This window comes from Berghia stephanieae, chromosome 15 (genome assembly GCF_034508935.2).
Source record: "Berghia stephanieae isolate SIO BIC M18660-M18661 chromosome 15, UCSD_Bste_1.3, whole genome shotgun sequence".
Lineage (NCBI taxonomy): Eukaryota > Metazoa > Mollusca > Gastropoda > Nudibranchia > Aeolidiidae > Berghia > Berghia stephanieae.
In genome coordinates, this window is record NC_088374.1 from 638,574 (window position 1) to 661,073 (window position 22,500).

The window sequence follows — 22,500 nt, forward strand, 5'->3', positions numbered from 1 at the left end:
AACATTCTATTATTTATGGAAACAAATGGTCAATACCTTGATCAACAGTTTTATGTGAAGTGTTTGACCCAATGCTGTCCGTTAGTTGTTCATTTATTGTGTTGAGGAAGGTTTGTTGAGGTCGACCATTCTGGTCAGTTTGAGCTTGTATTTCAAAGTATGGTTGAGGAACAAGAATACAAGCATTCTATCCAATAAAACCAGTATGTTATCGAATGGCTTCTTATCATAGTCATAATTTATCAAGGCAATGAAATAGATAATCAGAAAATTAAATTATGTAGACAATTGATACATGAATATTCGGAACTGTTTCCCTAACGAACTGTTTTATTTTTGACTTTTTTCCTCAGAACTGAATCATTCATTTGTATAACAATGTTACTATAAGTCGTTGAGATTATACATTTTAGATTGGTACATATATTTACCAATAATAATCTCACTGCACCGAAACCATTTAACTAGTGTTTTATTTTAAAATAAGGATTGATTGAAACATGTTTTATACCCTTTAATAGAATTGTCCGCCTCACCAGTGCAGCTGTTATGTGGTGTAGTCGGTATTGAATATAAATCAAGATCGGTCTCTACCATGGCTGAGTTGGAGGTTCCAATCATTAATCTATTTAATTCATGAGAAGGGCTGTCAGGCGAAGCTTTTCGTTTTGTCATCTCCACTATCATTCTTCCTCTTTGAAGAGGAAACGTGATTGATTCTATCTTTTTTTCTTGGATTCTTGGACTTTGAATCAGAGTGATATGCCTATGTAAACGCTTGTAGAAGTGTCTTTTATATAGTACTGCATCAATAACAAAAGTAGTAAAACAAATGAAGTGATGCGGTTATCGCTAAAACAGATCTTACCATGTTTTTGTGTGGTAGGAAGGGGTAGGGGTTAAAAGGTGGCACCATATCAGGATAACATCGACATGTCATAATGATGACGTCATACAATCATGCCATCGGCTGATTGTCATGATCATGTCATACACCATCCACCTGTTATCCAATAAATTCCAAGGACAGAATCGTTTCATAATTCTCGACGGCGAGGAAAGTTTTATTTTTTTTTAATAGTGATGGGGGAGAACGGGTGGTCGGGGTATTTTTAAACTAAATCCCTTTTTTCGTACATTGTCTTTGCGATTACAAATGAAGCATCCGGGAAATAATGGGTTTCATTTCCGTTGGCAAAATGTCTTTAGACATTAATTTTTCAGTAGCTGTGGTATTTATTGCTGCTCAAAATGATTATACTATTTTAATATGCTAGGCCTATAGATGTCAATACAACACTATAAATTATAAAACAAACTATACAAGTTACAATTGTAAGAACGAATGTTACCCACCCTCTCAATACGGTATACTGCAGGGATGAACGGGATCTCGAAATTAAATTTTTAAAATAAAAGCATGAGACAAAAGAACTTAGAATATGTTTGCAATTCAAGAAATTGTATTTTTCCCCACTATAATGAAAAGAAACGAACCCCAAGTTTGATATGTGTAGCTATAAAATCAACTTCTACCTTCATCCCGACATAATACCACTTGGAAACGATGGGTCACAATTTTATTAACCCACGAAAACTCGTTATACATCATTTACAAGACGTATTTCGATCACTTTACAGAGGATAGCCCAGTAATTATTAACCCACGAAAACTCGTTATACATCATTTACAAGACGTATTTCGATCACTTTACAGAGGATAGCCCAGTAATTATTAACCCACGAAAACCCGTTATACATCATTTACAAGACGTACTTCGATCACTTTACACAGGATAGCCCAGTACTTATTAAACCACGAAAACCCGTTATACATCATTTACAAGACGCATTTCGATCACTGTACAGAGGATAGCCCAGTACTTATTAACCCACGAAAACCCGTTATACATCATTTACAAGACGTACTTCGATCACTTTACAGAGGATAGCCCAGTACTTATTGACCCACGAAAACCCGTTATACATCATTTACAAGACGTATTTCGATCACTTTACAGAGGATAGCCCAGTACTTATTAACCCACGAAAACCCGTTATACATCATTTACAAGACGTACTTCGATCACTTTACACAGGATAGCCCAGTACTTATTAACCCACGAAAACCCGTTATACATCATTTACAAGACGCATTTCGATCACTGTACAGAGGATAGCCCAGTACTTATTAACCCACGAAAACCCGTTATACATCATTTACAAGACGTACTTCGATCACTTTACAGAGGATAGCCCAGTACTTATTGACCCACGAAAACCCGTTATTCATCATTTACAAGACGTATTTCGATCACTTTACAGAGGATAGCCCAGTACTTATTGACCCACGAAAACCCGTTATACATCATTTACAAGACGTACTTCGATCACTTTACAGAGGATAGCCCAGTACTTATTAACCCACGAAAACCCGTTATACATCATTTACAAGACGTACTTCGATCACTTTACAGAGGATAGCCCAGTACTTATTGACCCACGAAAACCCGTTATACATCATTTACAAGACGTACTTCGATCACTTTACAGAGGATAGCCCAGTGCTTATTAACCCACGAAAACCCGTTATACATCATTTACAAGACGTACTTCGATCACTTTACAGAGGATAGCCCAGTACTTATTAACCCACGAAAACCCGTTATACATCATTTACAATACGTACTTCGATCACTTTACAGAGGATAGCCCAGTACTTATTAACCCACGAAAACCCGTTATACATCATTTACAAGACGTACTTCGATCACTTTACAGAGGATAGCCCAGTACTTATTGACCCACGAAAACCCGTTATACATCATTTACAAGACGTACTTCGATCACTTTACAGAGGATAGCCCAGTACTTATTAACCCACGAAAACCCGTTATACATCATTTACAAGACGTATTTCTATCACTTTACAGAGGATAGCCCAGTACTTATTAACCCACGAAAACCCGTTATACATCATTTACAAGACGTATTTCGATCACTTTACAGAGGATAGCCCAGTACTTATTAACCCACGAAAACCCGTTATACATCATTTACAAGACGTATTTCTATCACTTTACAGAGGATAGCCCAGTACTTCTTCGTCTACCTTGAAATACAAACCAGACGATCAAAGCTCTGAACTAATATCATAGGTTTTATCATCTTGAAACAAAAGAATAAGAGGGCGCAATTATCTCTGAAGTCGACATCAGAGCTTTGATCAGCGGATTGGCAAAAACGCTACTTCAGAGGTTTGATCAACGGACTACCGTTGTACTTCTTTATCTACATTTAATCTCATCCTGTATCTTGTAACATTTTATTTACAAATCCTAAATATCCCCCAATATCTCTTGTTTTTCATTAAAATCCTTAGATCTCCATGACCCCGATTGTAGATCTCCATCAGCATTGAATCACAAAATAGTAAAAATCGACTTCATATAGAAAGCTGTCAATATCTCAACTTATTCGTAGAACAAATGGTTTTGGCTCCAATAGTCCGTTTCATAATTCCTATCCAAGCGGAGACATTTCATTTCCTCTAAAACTGTCTGCCATATGGCAATGGTGTTTTGTATTTGTATGTCTATTCCATATAACCACGACCAAACAAACATGATTTCTACCCTTTGAAAATAACACAGACTGAGGATTTTGATTATTTGGGCTATATGTAAAAAAGTTTGTGTTACTTATTTTAAATTTCAGATGTTTTTCAGTATAATGTAATAATGTATTGATCTATAACGATCATTGTTTCAAAATCAGTGGCGCCAGGTTACGTATGCCAATTTATACATTTGTGCGGTTAAGGGGGTTAGCGACACTAAAGGGTCATTCTTTAAAAATTTTATGAAGTATCCTAAACTTCTATGCACAGTCATAATGTATATGTTTGGAAGGATGTTTGCATATAATTTTTTTCGAAAACAGTTACCCGTTGCTATGGAAACGACTCCATATTGGATAATAAACAACAAATCTTAAATAGTCAAAGGCTTTTTTGTTTATCAACCCATTGCCACAATATTTTGGCCATAGGTAGCAAAAAGGAAAATAAAGAGGCTCTAGTAGCCCGATTTGTAATTTTTAAATTAAAAACTTTAAAAATTAAGTTCCAATTTATTACTCGACTATTCCCCTTGAAAAAAGTTACATAATTTCAAATGGCTCATAAATTATTTTTTTTTAATCCGGCTCCTAGAGAACCTGAGTATTATTATGACACTCATTTGTAGAAAGTTTGAAGAAGATTGGTTGAAAACTGAGGGAGGAGAAAGATTTTTAATGACGAAAATTGCAGTATTGAGAAAAACGCAGGGTGTTCGAACACTTAGAAATTGAGAGATTTTCCTTTAAATTTTAAAGACTAGACATTATATGTGTAATATGTTGGGTCAGAAAAAAAACTAGGCTAATAATCTTTAAAAAGAAATAGCAAAATCATTTCTTAAGAATGAGTGAGGTGGATAATCAATTATGAGCCTTTCGCATCTCTGTCATCGAAGTGGAACGCCTCATCTGCTTTCACAAGTTCGTGATTCAGGTCAAACCATAGTTTTCTTTTGGAAGCAATCTTGTCTACAGTACCTGATTCTCCCCAATGGTGTTAAGATTCATTTGCTGATCTTCTAATCTCCTTAGATCTTGGTTGATCCGGACGGGTAGAGTTGTTACAGGTTTTCCCCTGAATGAGGTTCGACAGTTTTATTTTTTAATTCGCGGTCATTGTATTATTGGCAGGAATGTCCGAATCTCGTATATGAATTTGACCAAATAGGCCCATCTCTGTTCCAAAATTCCAAGATTGATAATAAAAACTATAATCTAGCGGATAATATTATTTCACATTTATTTGCTCGTATTATAAAACTATCCCGTTTGACATCCGACGGGTTTTGCCATATCAGCACAAAAATATTACAATGTTATGATTCTTCTTCTTCTAGGTTCCATGCCTGGTCCAGGCTTCGGATACTGCATGAATTATCTCTCTCCATTCCTCCCTGTCTCTTGCCTTTTCAAACAGCTCTTGGATTGTTAGGCTGGTGAAGCCCTTCAGTTGGTCTATGAGTGTTTTTCTTTGTCTCCCCCGGGCGCGTTTACCAGGTATTTTTCCACAACTTGCCAGGTATTCATTCTTATCTTTCCTTACTATGTGTCCGAAAAAGGATAGTTGTCGATCCACTATTAAGGGCATTAGTTTCCTTTGTTGGTATGTTTGTTTTAGCACTTCTTCGTTCGTTTTGTGTGCAGTATACGATATTCTCTGCATCCTTCTCAAGCACCACATTTCAAAAGCTTCAATGTTCTTTTGTGTTTCTGCATTTGTAGTCCAGCTTTCGCATCCGTATAACAAGATTGGCCACACGTAGCACTTCAAGACTCGGAATCTAATCCCGAACGACATCTGTTTGTTTTTCAAAATGTTTCCCAGGTCCATGAAGGCCTGTTTGGCTTGAGTTATTCTTGCTCGTATGTCTCGGTTACATCTTCCATCTGTTGTCACTATTGAACCTAGGTATTTAAAACTTTCTACGTTGGTAAGTTGCTCGCCGTGAATCGTTATATTGCAGGTGTTGTTTTTTCGGGGTTTTTCTGTATTACCATGCATTCCGTTTTGGTGATATTCACTTCCATTCCCTTGGCTTCACTATCTACTACCACTTTGTCAACAATCTTTTGAAGTTGGATTTCTGATGTTGCAATGAGTACCGTATCGTCTGCGTATCTTATATTATTTATGTTGTGACCTCCCACTTTTATTCCCTCCATATTATTTATGCCCCTCATGATTGTTTCTTGGTATAGATTAAACAGATCTGGTGAGGCAACACACCCTTGACGGACTCCTTTCTTAATAGGAATATAATGTTATGATACGTGTTCACAAAAAAGTAGACATTAATGCAATTTAACATTGAGGCAACAATCCTGTCTGCATCATTGTTGAGGTCAGGTATTTAGCAATGACTATGAAAAATGTTTTTTCTATCTCCACTGATTAAAATGTTTTTTTTTGAATTTTGAAAATCCATTCATAAATAAACAAGTTATGCAGTTTCAAAGGTGTCATTTATTTGGCTGACCTGCAAAGAGGAAAAAAAACGCGAAAATATGGGACGCTTTTTCGGCATTTTTTTTCGATCTTTGGTTATCTTGCGTAATAAGTGGATTAAAAGGTTGAAACTTGAAGAGCAAATTAGGATGGTGTTTTTGTAAAATACGGGAAAAGTACTCATATGAGATTTTACAACCAAAAATAAGAAATGTTCATGTATTACCTTGTCAGCGACAAAACCTCCGCGCCCGGTAGTTTTAGAAATATTTTACTCCAAAGAGTAAAAATCTATTTTTAACAATCTTCCGGTAATTGCACGAGTTTTGTCGCTTGACTTAATCTAAAATGACCTTTTTTCTAACTGTGTGCCAACTTTCAGTCATATTCATCAATAAACAGCGTCCTAATTAATTTTTTAAAATAGCATGTACGGAACGGCTTCGTCCCATATTTTGCCGCGAATTTGGGCACATCGTGAGCGAAAAAGAGGCCCAAAGATTTGTGCGGGATAGTCATTGCTAAGGTATTAGACGCACATGAATTATGTGAATGTTTATGGTAGTTTAATGATTTTATGAAAACATTAGTATGTGAACTATTATTTTGTAACTTGCTGTACTATAAACATTTCCATCCGTGCCATTTTGAATTTGTACATATTACTTTAGATGAATGTTTAAAAGAATTATGGATATAAGATTTGGAGAAAAAAAACGGTTTCTTTCTTTGTGGGTGTATATGTAATAATCATGCAGAAGATTCACTGCATTACAATAATCAGTTATAAACACATCCACCTTTAATCATATGGTCGTGGGTTCGATTCCCGCTTTGAGTGGCGCTTAATAGAATCCCTGGAAAAGCCTCATTACATATATTTCCTCAGCGTACTCAGAAGTAGAATAAGAATCTGGCCATCACAAACGTTTTCTCTGTCCGAAACAAACAATATACCCTAACAGGCGTTATGGCTAATCCTTCATGCTAAGTTTCTCCCTTAAGAACTCTGAGGACGATTACTGGACATTGAGTTAAATACATGCTTTAGGTTTGGTTTGGTTTTGTTTTGTTTTTTTTTAAATAAAAAAAAAATATCTATATATCATATCATGTTTAAGTAAGCACCCAGTGAACCTTTCGATTAGAACCAGGCTACGTAAACATTTAGGATAGGTCTTAGAATTGTTAATAAATAGATTGCAATTCGTCCATGTAAGGGAACCGAGACTATTCGATTAGAACTAGGCTATGCATAAATTCACTATAGACCATATATATATATATATATATATATATATATATATATATATATATATATATATATATTATGACATCCTGATGTGCATTGCCAGTACGCCATTCGCGTAGAACCAGTCTGTGTATACATTTGTATATCTTTGGATTTTTTCCAGGCTCAGCCCTCCGTCTAGAAGTATCTCCTGAATCCTTCAACACGATGGTTACTGACCAACTCGATCTCACCTGTATTTCTAACGGCCCTGCTTGGATCAGTTCTATTGTGACACTTGAGATTATGAAAAAAGGAGATCATCCAATTGCAGTGATTAGTTACAAGGGACTCGCTAAGGGAGATAAATGGAAAGGGAATTTTGAGGTATGTTACCAAACACATCGAGACAGAGGATTCTACATATAAAGTAATGAAAGAAATAATGGTAATAATAATAATAATAATAATAATAATAATAATAATAATAATAATAATAATAAAATAATAATAATAATAATAATAATTATAATAATAATAATAATAATAATAATAATAATAATAATAATAATAATAATATAATAATAATAATAATAATAAAAATAATAATAATAATAATAATGCGAATAATAATAATGATAATAATATTAGGAAGAAGAATAAGAATAAGCAGAAGAAGAAGAAGAAGAAGAAGAAGAAGAAGAAGAAGAAGAAGAAGAAGAAGAAGAAGAAGAAGAAGAAGAAGAAGAAGAAGAAGAAGAAGAAGAAGAAAAAGAAGAAGAAGAAGAAGAAGACGAAGAGTATAATGATTTTATATTATTCTTTTCAAATGCTATCCTGTGGGGTCTGGTTTGTCTCTCTTCTTGGAATACCATAATTATTTCAAAATGGACATAACTGGGACTATTGTGTAAAAGTTAATCTTTTATCCCTTAGACGTTATAATTGTATAGCATAATATACTGGACATTGTGTAGTAAATAGTAATCTGAAATAGTCAGTTTTTCTCCGTTAGACGTTCTCGTCTGTATAGCATCATCCAATTCCATTGTGACGTAAGAATTCATTGAGTTAAGGAAATAAAACAAATAACAAAACATTTCAAATGGATTTGACAACCAACATAACACAGATTTCATCAAGTGTTTACATGTCTTAATATCAACTTGTTTGTCATAACAATCCGGTCATTGTAGCCATCTCTATTGATGTATAACTATTTTTATTGTGTCCATAAAATACTGCATTATCTCCGAAACAGTTCAGGGCACATTTCCGGCTCAATGGAGACCAACAATATATTTTAAAATTGATTGATAATTCAGAATTGAATTCGTGTAAATATGTCCCCTTGTAATCCATAAGACCTGGGTGATATGTAAAACGTCTGTTCTGATATAACAAAACGAATAGAAATACAAAAAGGGTTTTTATGGCTCTTATTGTAAGATTTGACTAGTTTGACTGCCGTATTTTGGATATTTGGCTAGAAAACTCTTACTTGAAATGCCAATCGATTTAAATAAGCTCATTATTGCAAAAATACTAAGACACATGAATTTTTTCAAGGACTTTGTAAGTCCCAGGTTTGAAAGATTTTACTAAGATGAGAGGCATTTACATTGATTGATTTTTGAAGGACGAGTTGTTATTTTGTTTATCAATTTTTTAAACGACGTATTCCAGAGTAAAACACTTGACGGTTTAAAGCACAACATTTCTAATTTTATATTCCTAAGATTTATTTGAATCGTCATAGCAGTCATTTATTCAAAAATAACAAAACTTCATTTTGAATGTCAAAACATTACAATTAATTGGTGTCATGGTCTGAAGAGAGCTCAAGAGATAATTTGAAGACAATTATAGAATAAACATGTGATAAATAAGGCCCCCAAAGTTAACCAGTTAATTTGAAAAAGACCAATCACAAATTGTTTGAGATGATATGAATATAGATATTATATATGATGAATTATTTTTCTTTTAAATGAATGGTGATTAAAAGATTCAAAATAGAGGTGTAGCCATTCGATACTACTACTGCATGGTCATCACAATTAAAATAATTGAGAATATGTCGATGTTACGTAACTTATGCTATCTTGCTGAGAATGTTAATCATAATGTTTTGGGACTTGTGAGGTTCCACTTCCAGTCAGAAAGTACTTCTCGTATGCTTGATCCAATCTAGACAAAATTTCAACTGGCAAAGGTGAGAAATAAAACTCAAATATTGAAGTGCACCACAAAGTCTTGAGAGTGATACATGAATGTTAAAAATAATATGAGGTGATATGAGTAATGGAATAGTGTTGCAGTCATGGCGCAAATTCCTGAGAGAAGTGAGTAACCAAGATGATATCAATCAGGCTGAAAGAAAAGTATTCACTTATTTGAATTGAATTCAAAGAAAAGGCTATTAAAGAAATGATGATCTAATATCAGACATTAAAGCTTTTTAAGCCTACAGAGATACAACTGAAGTGAGATGAACTTCGTTCTTATGTTCATATTACTAAACTAAAACTTTAATGAAGGAACTGTGAATCATTGTTATTTGATAATGAGTGTCAATCCAAAAGAAGATAAAAATAAATGATATCCCACAAAATCTTAAGATTGAGCTTTGAGCATTTTTATATAGGGCAATATCAAATAATTTTACAAATGCTCTGTACAAGGTGTCCTAAGACAACAGCAACACGTAGTGTGTAAGACAAGCCACAAAGCCTGTTAGGCGATATTATATTTTTTGGAACAGAGACAACGCGATTAACGACCAGGTATCCGGTTTACACATGAGTACGGTTAGAGAATGTTAATAAAAAACCTTTTTCCACAGACTCAACTATGCACAGCCCAGAGTGGAATGCAAACTCTGGACCTTCCGATCCTACAAAACAGTCCCATACCACTGCACCATGTGGCCGCACATAGTTTAGACACATAAACAAACATTAAGGATGAATGTTCTGACTTTGGCGTTTCTGATATTTTCAGGCTCACGGTAACCTGACAAAAGATTCCATCAACAATTTTCTCAAATTGACGATCAAAAACCCAGGCGAGGAAGACACTGGAACATACGTCTGTCAAATGTATTATTTTGATGAACATTTTCAAATGCATGAAATGAAGGCAGAAGTTAACGTAACGGTTGAAAGTAAGGTCTCTCTCTCTATCTTTCTCTGTGTATGTAACACTATCTTTATCTCACACACACACACACACGCACACACACACTATCTCTCTCTCTCTCTTTCTCTCTCTCTTTCTCTCTCTCTCTCTTTCTCTAGCTTTATTTCTTTTCTTCAACACCATAATTTCTTCTGTAGAGAAGTGTCCATTTTTTTCAAATTCTAAAAGTATAAGTCTCTTATTCTCACCTATCTTCATGTATCAAATTATTATTATTTCATTTTTTTTGGTTCAATCTCATAAATGCTAGGCTGGCATTGTTTCATGATTCTTTAAGAAAAAAAATTCGTTATACGACAAAGACTGTAACGGTTATCGCAATATAAAAATTGTTGCTTATATCGTGACAAATACAACGCATTTGGTCTTGTTGGCAAAGAGTGTGTTAAGACTATCTAGACAATGCGAGGAAATGTATGGATTTACTGAACAAATATTTGGACAAGCAAAAACTACTCCACCATCGACACTTCATGATACTTAAGCAGAAAATAGAAATAGTTTTTTTTCGATATAATTAAGCGGGCTCTATTTCTGTTTTTTTTTCGTTTAATCTCGTATGTTCAACTGATAAAAAACGTGTTATTTACATATGAAATTAAATGTTTATCACATTGTATATGACATCAACGATAAATATTCTGTATTTTGTCAGGATTGCTGAATTTAGATTTTAGTATCAAGAATGAAAAGCTCCATCTATCTCGACTGTTCTATCTTGCCAAATCTTTGTTGACTTGTTGACGACAATTTATTGACATTCGACGACAACATTCTTATGCTGCTACTAGGATAATGCTATTTATATCTTACATAGATGTGTGAATTCATTTTTATCTTTGTCTTTGAGTAAGGACTTTTACTTACATTAACATATCCGACTCTACAATTAATGGTCAAAACGTTAGAGACAGAAACAAATATCACACACTATCATCCATCAAACAAATAATAGTCTTTGTGGTAAGAGTAAATTTAAAAAGACCAATATAGAGAATTTATGAAAAATCCCAAAACATGTTGATTATAGTAACAAGATAAAATTTCGAGAATGACCGACCCTAGTTTGTTCCACATAAACTTTATAATTACATGACTTTCTTATAATTTGTAAAACTGTTTATCCATCAATCATTTGTAATTTTATTACAGATGAGGATATCACTGTAATTGTTAAATATTTGTTAGAGAAAATAACAACATTGGAAAAAAACGGCCAAGAACTTAAAGAAAAAGAGAAAAGCATGCAGGAAGAAGGTATGTCTATCTATTAAGACTAAATCAAATGATGGATAAGATATTTAACATGTTATTTCATTCATATTAATACCCAACTATATCACATTGTCATTTATTTTATCATAACATTTCATATGTTAAGACTGATAACTTTCATAGAACATAACAACTATTATACAGTAGGTACATGGAACCAAATCGTTCACACACGAAACTATATTTCCTTATTTCAGTCACCAAGCTTAAAGTTAAACTGGCCGAGCAGGACACAACATTGGTGGAGCAGGAGAAAAAACTAAAGGAGCAGAAGAACGAAAATGAAAAAGGTGAGATATTTCTATAGAGTAAACTGCATTTGATCTGCCTAATAAAATCATCGGTTCTCCACAGATGAAATCAATTCATCTATAATTTGCTTTGTCATCAAATCTACTTCTGCTAAAAAGAAAAATCGGTTTTATTCTCAGTTCATGAATCATTTCAAAACAACAAAAATGTACATTAAACTTTGATTTTATTTAGTTGGTTGTCTTTATAAATGGATTAATTTTATACAAGATTTGGAATTTCATAATTGCCATACAATATCCTCACGTGTAACAAGTTAGTGCTATAACTATTATGCTCATTGTTAAAGTATGAAGTCGTTAGTAATCTATTGCGTTGTCCAGTGCAAAGTGCTTGTTTTATATCTATTCAATGTCAAATCTTAAATTGACAAAGGAAATGCATTGCAGTTTTGTACAATATATAATATCTTACGATATTTATTTCTTAACAATCACTGTGAAATCATTTCTCATTTTAAAAACTCTAATAGTCCTTTTATCTTCCAAAAGAATTAATTTGATAAAGATTAGAGTATTTAGATTTACATTGTAAATGTGTAAATTTGACATTTTCTATTGAATCTTTATAGGTCCATATAAAATTGACACATCCTATAGAGTGACACAATATATAACACAGTGATTCGTCTTAAATTGCACTTGTTATACAATGGTGCAAAGTAGATCTCTCTATATATTTACACAATGATTCATTTAAAATAGGCAATATTGGTAACATTGTACAATAGATATTATTTACAGCATAACACTAATTCATCTAAATTAGACATTGTCTGTACAATGGTACAATAGACATTCTATATATCATAACACTAATTCATCTAAATTAGACATTGTGTGTACAATTGTACAATAGACATTCTCTATATCATAACACAGTCTGATTCATCTGAAATCGACAAGTCTATACAAATGTGCGATGGACATGCTATATCTCATAAGTCATAATTCACCTAAAATCGACACTGGCTATACACTGGAGTTATAGACGATTTTCCTCCATTTAGTAAAGAGAGAGAGTTACATTAAATTGTAATCTTCAATTTTCTTTCCACAGTCTCGTCAAGATTTGATTTGCTGGAAGATTTGGAAAAGATGCAGCGTAAATCTATGGACAAAGGTAACACGTATTTAAAACACAGATAGTTATATAAACTATTTACTGTCATTCCCTGTCAAGCGATTTCGACTACAAATATGCAGGTATGTTAGAGTATATTATAGTAATGATTTGTCAAATGTAAAATAAAAAGAGATTATAACAAGTTCAAATAGACGTAGGAAATTCCAATAGAGATTGGAGGGTTAAAAGTCTACATAGGAAGTGATGGATATCTATGACAAACCCCTAACTCAGTATTGTGATGGTTTCCTTTAAAATATTACACAATGATAATGTATGAATGCAACGTCTGGAAATCACACAAAAAGGTTATACATTTTACTATAAATTGTTCGGATAAACACTTGCTTTTATCAATCATATACTATAATATATCAACACAGCGTTTGAAGCATATAAAATAAGATTATATTCTTATTGTACAATGGGATAGTGGGATATTATGATTTATCCTACATCGTTTGAATTATATAAAATAAGATGAATTTTTTTAATGTACAGTGCTATACGGAGAGATTCTAATGTATCAATGCATTGTTTGAAATATATAAAATAAGATGACATATTTTGTTATCAATGATATAGCATGAGATTATAATGTAATAAACTATGGCAATACCAATTGTAGATTTCCAGCAATAGATAAATAAAGTACATTTTATCCAATTTTATCTCATTAATGCAGCGTTTTGAAGATAAACAGTAAGTATATATAAAATTATAGTGACAGATCATGTGTGAATGTCAAACTCTCTCTCTTACTCTCTCTCTCTGTCTCTCTCTCTCCCTCTCTCTCTCTCTCTCTCTCTCTCTCTCTCTCTCTCTCTCTCTCTCTCTTTGCCTTTCAAGATTTACAAACACGATACATTTCATACTGAAACTAAATTATATGTATAGCACAGATATGAACGAACCAAATCTATTTATCCTTCATCCTTCTTCTCTCCCTCCTGACAAACACTAGACGAATATAATATAAAACAGAACCGCATGTACAATCTCATTATAATAGAAACAGCTCAATTTTTGTAAATACAGGGGATATATTTCTTCCACGTTTGTGATTTATGAAGCATATCTGAATAAGAAAAACATGGTTTGTGTCATAAATAATATGACGATTATCTTCATTTATTAAAACCGAGTTACATTAAATTATAGTCTTTAATATTCTTTACACAGTCTCGTCAAGAATTGTTTTGTTGGAAGAAATGGAAAAGAACCAGAATCAATCTATAAAAGATTCCATGGACAAAGGTAGTACTTAGATTCAATCGATTTACTTCTACATAATATGGAAAAATTCTACTATGGATATACATATATGTTATAATATGTTGTAGAGTGTGATTGGTCAAGGGTACAATCATATATTATTTAAGGTTCATCATACTGGCTATTATATCACCAAATGAGACAAGAGGGGTAGAAGTCGATACACAACTTTGATGAGCAAAACCAACTTTGCATTCAGCTAAATTTCTGTGAATATGAAATTGAATTTCCCTCAAATTTTATTATTTATAAAACCATTTGAATAATACAACTATTTTATTTCTCTTTAAAATATGCACAATTCTCCTACATTTAGTTAAAGTAAGGTTACATGAAATAAAAATCTTTAATATTCTTCACACATTCTCGTCAAGAATTGATTTGTTGGAAGATTTGGAAAAGACCCAAAATCATTCTATAAAAGATTCCATGGACAAAGGTAACACTTAGCTATTACACACATCTTTATATATACCGTTTACTTTTACATTATATGAAACCAATTCTAATTTGAATATACATATGTTAGAGTATATTATAGAGTGTGATTGGTCAAGGGTACAATTACAGATTATTTAAGGTTCATCCTACTGGCTAATATATCAACAATTTATCTCCTACATTCATCTAATTTCATGTAAATATGAACATTAATTTTCTTCAAATTTTGTTATTTATAAAACATATTTGAATCAGAAAACTATTAAAACTATTTTATTCTTCTTTAAGATATTGACGATTCTCTTACATTTAGTTAAGGTAGGGTTACATTATATTAAAATCTTTAATTTCTTTACACAGTCTCGTCAAGAATTGATTTGTTGGAAGATTTGGAAAAGAACCAGAGTCAATCGATGAAAGATTCCATGAACAAAGGTAACATTCATAGATAACACAGTATCTTTATATAAACTATTTAATGTGAAATTGTTATATGAATATACAGATATTGTAGAATACGTTATAGAGTCTGATTGGTCAAGGGTAAACTCACAGATTATTTAATGTTCATCATACTGGCTAATAATATAACAACAAAAGAAGATAGTGTTAGAAGTCGATGTAGGAAGAGAACGACAACAATGACAAACTGCTAACTCACCATTGTGATGTTTACTTTAAAATATTACACAATCATAATGTATAAATGTAGCGTCTGGAAATCACTCAATGAGGTGATATATTTTAATATCAATTTTTGGGATAAAAACTATCTCTCTCTCTCTCTCTCTCTCTCTCTCTCTCTCTCTCTCTCTCTCTCTCTTTCTATCTAATTCTCTCTTTCTCCAACTCTATCTATATATCTATCTCTCACTCTCTCTTTCTCTCGATCTCTTTGCCTTTCAAGACATTTTAATGATATGTCATACTGACCTAACACACAGACTGAATTTTTAACTCGAATTTAAATTCAATAACTACCTGTTATATTATACATAACGTTGTTGAGCAATCAAGTTTTATATAAAAAACATTATTCTGTGTAACAATACCAAATATTTTTTCATCAAATTTTGTGATTCTAAAACATATATGAACAAGAGAAATATTGACGATTTTGCAACATAAGTATCGAGAAGTTTAGATACATTTAAATTCTATCTTTAATTTTCCTCCCACAGTCTCATCAAGATTTGATTTGTTGGAGGATTTGGAAAAGAAGCAGAGTAGATCTATGAAAAATTATATGGACAAAGGTACACGTAGATAAAACATAAATATTTATATAAACTATTTACTGTTATTATATGTCAAACGAAGTATACTATGAATATACATGTATGGTATAGTATATTATAATGTATGATGTGTCAAGGATTTGCCGAGATTATTATAATTTTAATATCTATTTATTGTTAAATTGTGTGAAACCAATTCTACTATGAATGAACATATATTGTAGAGCATTGTCAAATGTGCACTCAGAGATCATTAACGGTTCATGAGACTGGCACGCATTTCAGTAAGAGAGAGTGGAAGAGTCAGAAGTCAACAAGGGCAGAGACAATAATATATTATGACACAATTCTTTATCATCGTGAATTCTTCATTCACAATATATTGTAACGATCATAATGTGTCAATGCAGCGTTTTGAAACAACACAATAAGGTGATCTATTTTACTATAAATTGTTCTGATGAACACTGCCTACGACAATCATATATTATAATGTGTTAATACAGAATTCGGAATATATAAAATGATGTGGTATATTTTGCTAATGAACGGTTTAGTGAGCGATTGCAATGTATTAACGAGTGTTTGGAATATAATAATCAAGGTGATTTATTTTGTTCAAAACTGTCAAGGTAAACACGTGCCAGTAATAATGGCAGATGACAAAGTATTAATGTAGCGTCTATAATCCACAAAATAAGGTGGTTTATTTTACCTAAATGTTACACTAAACACTTACCTCATTCAATCCTATAACAAAATATTATATCAATGTAGCGTTTGGATAATATAAAATAACGTGAAGGGCTGTCACACAACATTAGTGAAAACTATATACAAATTCCACATATTTTCCCAGTCTCAACAAGAATTGACGTATTGGAAGGCATGGAAAAGAATCAGTGCCAATCTACAAAAGATTCAATGGACAAAGGTATACGTAGATAGATAAGACATACATCTCAATTGTATGACAAAATTGTGAAATGGTCTAAATTATTATTTGGTGATTGCGTTAAATGTCTTTAAAATCATAAACCTTAATGGGTACATCCATTGCGTGTTGAATCTATAGAAGATATAATACGTTACCTTAAGAAAATAAGCGACTGCCTTGGGTGTAAATTTAACGATAATACTGTTCATCATCCATCGATTTAAGGTAAGAATATGGATAACACATTAAGGTTAGGTGTATGTCAAAATAATGATAGAAATGGATCTAAAGTTGTTTTTTTAATGATCAAATTCCTCGGCGTTAGAAGACAAAAGAAACATGGAGAATCAATAAAATCGTTTCCAAGACTTGATTGATAGTCGTGTGTCATGTGTCTATTTAATTCAGAAAAGTGAGTGGAGCAGGCACTTATGTTGATAACAACAAGATATGAAGTGAATAGAAAAGTGCCAGAAGACAATAGAGAATAAAAATTTTTCGCGGCGGTGGTGGGGTTTGAACCTGCGACCTTATTGGTACGACAACTCCGCCTGGCAGGTGAGAGCGTGGCTCTACCGTGTGAGCTATCCACGAACACAAAAATATTCGTTTCAAACTCAAAGTCATTACTAGATCCCTCTCTCACCCACTTCTTGAGACCGCCGATTCGTTCGTACACCACCATCGCGAATAATTTTGACCAGCAGTTAAGCTTAATAGCCAATATTCTCAACACAAACATATAACATAGAAACGATTGAGACATTGAGTATGCTCCGGTGTATGGGGTGAATTTTTAATTCAGAAAAGTGAGTGGAGCAGGCACTTATGTTGATAACAACAAGATATGAAGTGAATAGAAAAGTGCCAGAAGACAATAGAGAATAAAAATTTTTTTTTGAGTTCAAACTTTGAGTTTGAAACGAATATTTTTGTGTTCGTGGATAGCTCACACGGTAGAGCCACGCTCTCACCTGCCAGGCGGAGTTGTCGTACCAATAAGGTCGCAGGTTCAAACCCCACCACCGCCGCGAAAAATTTTTATTCTCTATTGTCTTCTGGCACTTTTCTATTCACTTCATATCTTGCTGTTATCAACATAAGTGCCTGCTCCACTCACTTTTCTGAATTAAAAATTCACCCCATACACCGGAGCATACTCAATGTCTCAATCGTTTCTATGTTATATGTTTGTGTTGAGAATATTGGCTATTAAGCTTAACTGCTGGTCAAAATTATTCGCGATGGTGGTGTACGAACGAATCGGCGGTCTCAAGAAGTGGGTGAGAGAGGGATCTAGTAATGACTTTGAGTTTGAAACGAATATTTTTGTGTTCGTGGATAGCTCACACGGTAGAGCCACGCTCTCACCTGCCAGGCGGAGTTGTCGTACCAATAAGGTCGCAGGTTCAAACCCCACCACCGCCGCGAAAAATTTTTATTCTCTATTGTCTTCTGGCACTTTTCTATTCACTTCATATCTTGTTGTTATCAACATAAGTGCCTGCTCCACTCACTTTTCTGAATTAAAAATTCACCCCATACACCGGAGCATACTCAATGTCTCAATCGTTTCTATGTTATATGTTTGTGTTGAGAATATTGGCTATTAAGCTTAACTGCTGGTCAAAATTATTCGCGATGGTGGTGTACGAACGAATCGGCGGTCTCAAGAAGTGGGTGAGAGAGGGATCTAGTAATGACTTTGAGTTTGAAACGAATATTTTTGTGTTCGTGGATAGCTCACACGGTAGAGCCACGCTCTCACCTGCCAGGCGGAGTTGTCGTACCAATAAGGTCGCAGGTTCAAACCCCACCACCGCCGCGAAAAATTTTTATTCTCTATTGTCTTCTGGCACTTTTCTATTCACTTCATACCATGTGTCTATTTAGTATCTCCCATGTGTTGTGTTCTATGGAATAAGAATAGTCTAATAATAATGGTGTGTCATGTATCTATTTAGTATCTCCCATGCGTTGTGTTCTATGGAATAAGAGTAGTCTAATAATAATGGTGTGTCATGTGTCTATTTAGTATCTCCCATGCGTTGTGTTCTATGGAATAAGAATAGTCTAATAATAATGGTGTGTCATGTGTCTATTTAGTATCTCCCATGTGTTTTGTTCTATGGAATAAGAATAGTCTAATAATAATGGTGTGTCATGTATCTATTTAGTATCTCCCATGTGTTGTGTTCTATTGAATAAGAATAGTCTAATAATAATGGTGTGTCATGTATCTATTTAGTATCTCCCATGTGTTGTGTTCTATTGAATAAGAATAGTCTAATAATAATGGTGTGTCATGTGTCTATTTAGTATCTCCCATGTGTTTTGTTCTATGGAATAAGAATAGTCTAATAATAATGGTGTGTCATGTATCTATTTAGTATCTCCCATGTGTTGTGTTCTATTGAATAAGAATAGTCTAATAATAATGGTGTGTCATGTATCTATTTAGTATCTCCCATGCGTTGTGTTCTATTGAATAAGAATAGTCTAATAATAATGGTGTGTCATGTATCTATTTAGTATCTCCCATGTGTTGTGTTCTATGGAATAAGAATAGTCTAATAATAATGGTGTGTCATGTATCTATTTAGTATCTCCCATGCGTTGTGTTCTATGGAATAAGAGTAGTCTAATAATAATGGTGTGTCATGTGTCTATTTAGTATTCCCATGCGTTGTGTTCTATGGAATAAGAATAGTCTAATAATAATGGTGTGTCATGTGTCTATTTAGTATCTCCCATGTGTTTTGTTCTATGGAATAAGAATAGTCTAATAATAATGGTGTGTCATGTATCTATTTAGTATCTCCCATGTGTTGTGTTCTATGGAATAAGAATAGTCTAATAATAATGGTGTGTCATGTATCTATTTAGTATCTCCCATGCGTTGTGTTCTATTGAATAAGAATAGTCTAATAATAATGGTGTGTCATGTATCTATTTAGTATCTCCCATGCGTTGTGTTCTATGGAATAAGAATAGTCTAATAATAATGGTGTGTCATGTATCTATTTAGTATTCCCATGTGTTGTGTTCTATGGAATAAGAATAGTCTAATAATAATGGTGTGTCAAGTATCTAGTTAAAATAGTCCGTGAGTTTTTTTCCCCATTGACTAAGAATAGTCTATAGGTAAAGGTAGTCAGTATTTATTGGGAATATTCAACGTTTTTTATTCCATTCAATGAGAATAGTCTATGGATAAGGGTAGTCAGTATTTATTGGGAATATTCAACGTGTTTTAGTCCATTCAATGAGAATAGTCTATGGATAAGGGTAGTCAGTATTTATTGGGAATATTCGTTTTTTTTCCATTCAATGAAAATATTCTATGGATAAGGGTAGTCAAGTATTACATGGAATATTTAACTTGTTTTTTTTTCCATTGAACGAGAATAAATGACATGAATGAGAATCAATGTTTTTATAAATAGTTGAAACCTAATAGTGAATAAATGGATCGACGTAAAAGACCAGAGTTCGTATGGGGTTGTGTTTGTGTATGTGTTTGTGTATGTGTGTGTTTGTGTATGTGTTTGTGTATGTGTGTGTTTGTGTTTGTGTTTGTGTATGTGTGTGTTTCTGTAGTAAATATTGGAATAACTTGAATACGATGGGAGGTGTACATTGATAGAAAACTTTTAAACAATTCGATTGAGTATCTTTATTTTATGATTACCAACTGATTAATAATAATATAATAATAAATGGCATTTATATAGCGCTTTACCCCGTTGTCACAGGCTCTAAGCGCTTTACAGTGATATAAAACAAAACATATTACAGTGAGACAAGTGTGAAGGAAACGTGATACGAATTCAATTTAACAACAACAAAATATGAAAATAATATTGCAACATTATGACGTAAAAAGATAAAACTTTAAGCGAGATTTGAACGTTGTCAACGAATCCGAGCATCTCACGTGTGACGGGAGAGAGTTCCAAAAATGGGGGGCCGAAAATTGAAAAGACTGTTCACCTATTTTACGCAATGGCTTAGGTTTGACAAGGATTGATTGGTCATTGCTTGACCTCAAGTTTCTATTGGGGATATATATGTTTAGAAGGTTTTAATATATGAGGGACTGTTCGTGCTCAGGGATTTGTAGACAACAGTACAAATCTTATAGGCAACTCTTTTTTCAACAGGAAGCCAATGTAACTCACGGAGAAGAAGAGTTGCTGACGGGTATTTTTTGTTATTGCGTACAATGAGCCTGGCTGCGTTATTTTGAGCAACCTGAAGTTTGCTAATTTTGTCTTTAGTTAAATTCGCCCAAAGGGAGTTACAATAGTCCAATTTAGATAAAACCAAGGAATTAATTAAAAGTTCTGTTATATGCTTCGGTATTAAATTACGAATTTTGCTTATTTTTTTCATTTCTATGTACATAGATTGTATGGTGTTATTCACGTGGCTTGTCATGGAAAGATCTTTATCAATGATGACGCCAAGGTTTTTTGCTTTATTTGAAAATTCTATTGTGCTATTTCCGAGAGTAATTAGTGATTTATTTACCTGTTTAAGGATACTCGGTCTTCCACACATTAAAATCTCAGTTTTACTATCATTTAATTTTAACTTATTGTGGTACATCCAAGATTTAATCTCATTAAAACAGCTCGTAATTCGTTGTATTAAGAACTGTAAATTACTAAGGGGTGCTGAATCATATATTTGCGTATCATCTGCATAAAAATGATAACTCAGATTGAATCTGGATATCACACTAGAAAGGGGCTGCATATATACAGTAAAAAGGACAGGGCCAAGAACAGAGCCTTGTGGCACTCCAAAATTTAGTAAAACTTGTTCTGATTGAACACCATTCACCACGACAGTCTGCCATCGATCCTGTAAATATGATGTAAACCATTTAAGGGCAATTCCTTTTATGCCGAACGTATTTTCTAGTCTTCTTAACAAAATGTCATGGTCAATGGTGTCAAAGGCAGCTGAAAGATCTAAAAGGCATAATACATTGATATTGTTAGCATCAGCATTACATAACAAGTCATTAAAGATTTTAAGAAGCGCCGTTTTAGTACTGTGTTGATGTTTGTAGGCTGACTGAAAGGGTTGTTCCAAACTGTTGTTCTTAAGATGAGATGTTAATTGTGTAAGAACTACCCTCTCCAAAAGTTTTGACAAAAAAGGTAAATTTGATACAGGACGATAATTGTTTAATATATTGTGGTCTAGTGATGGTTTCTTCAGAAGTGGTTTGACGAGGGCACTTTTAAAGCACGATGGAACTTCGCCAGTCAGTATGGATGTATTTATGATTGATGTGATGGATGGTAATAATGTATCGATGGAGCTGGCCAAAAGCTGTGCTGGTAGGGGATGAAGGTCGCAGGATTTAATGGGGGCTTTTTTTATC

At 33.3% G+C, this 22,500-nt stretch overlaps 1 protein-coding gene across 10 annotated transcripts in view; it reads left to right on the forward strand.

The window, feature by feature from the left end:
• LOC144960237 (uncharacterized) overlaps window positions 1–22,500 on the forward strand; it is a 262,835-nt gene that overhangs the window by 4,337 nt on the left and 235,998 nt on the right. For 4 of the 10 annotated variants that reach the window (XM_078893239.1, XM_078893244.1, XM_078893234.1 and 1 more), the window contains exons 2-9: window positions 7,483–7,685; window positions 10,302–10,464; window positions 11,652–11,756; window positions 11,972–12,064; window positions 13,146–13,208; window positions 14,394–14,468; window positions 15,288–15,362; window positions 16,109–16,183. In XM_078893239.1, the coding sequence (XP_078749365.1) occupies window positions 7,483–7,685; window positions 10,302–10,464; window positions 11,652–11,756; window positions 11,972–12,064; window positions 13,146–13,208; window positions 14,394–14,468; window positions 15,288–15,362; window positions 16,109–16,183 (852 nt within the window). Of the gene's footprint in view, window positions 1–7,482; window positions 7,686–10,301; window positions 10,465–11,651; window positions 11,757–11,971; window positions 12,065–13,145; window positions 13,209–14,393; window positions 14,469–15,287; window positions 15,363–16,108; window positions 16,184–17,024; window positions 17,100–22,500 lie in introns of all 10 variants that reach the window. The other 6 variants (XM_078893243.1, XM_078893240.1, XM_078893242.1 and 3 more) reach the window with 4 other exon arrangements.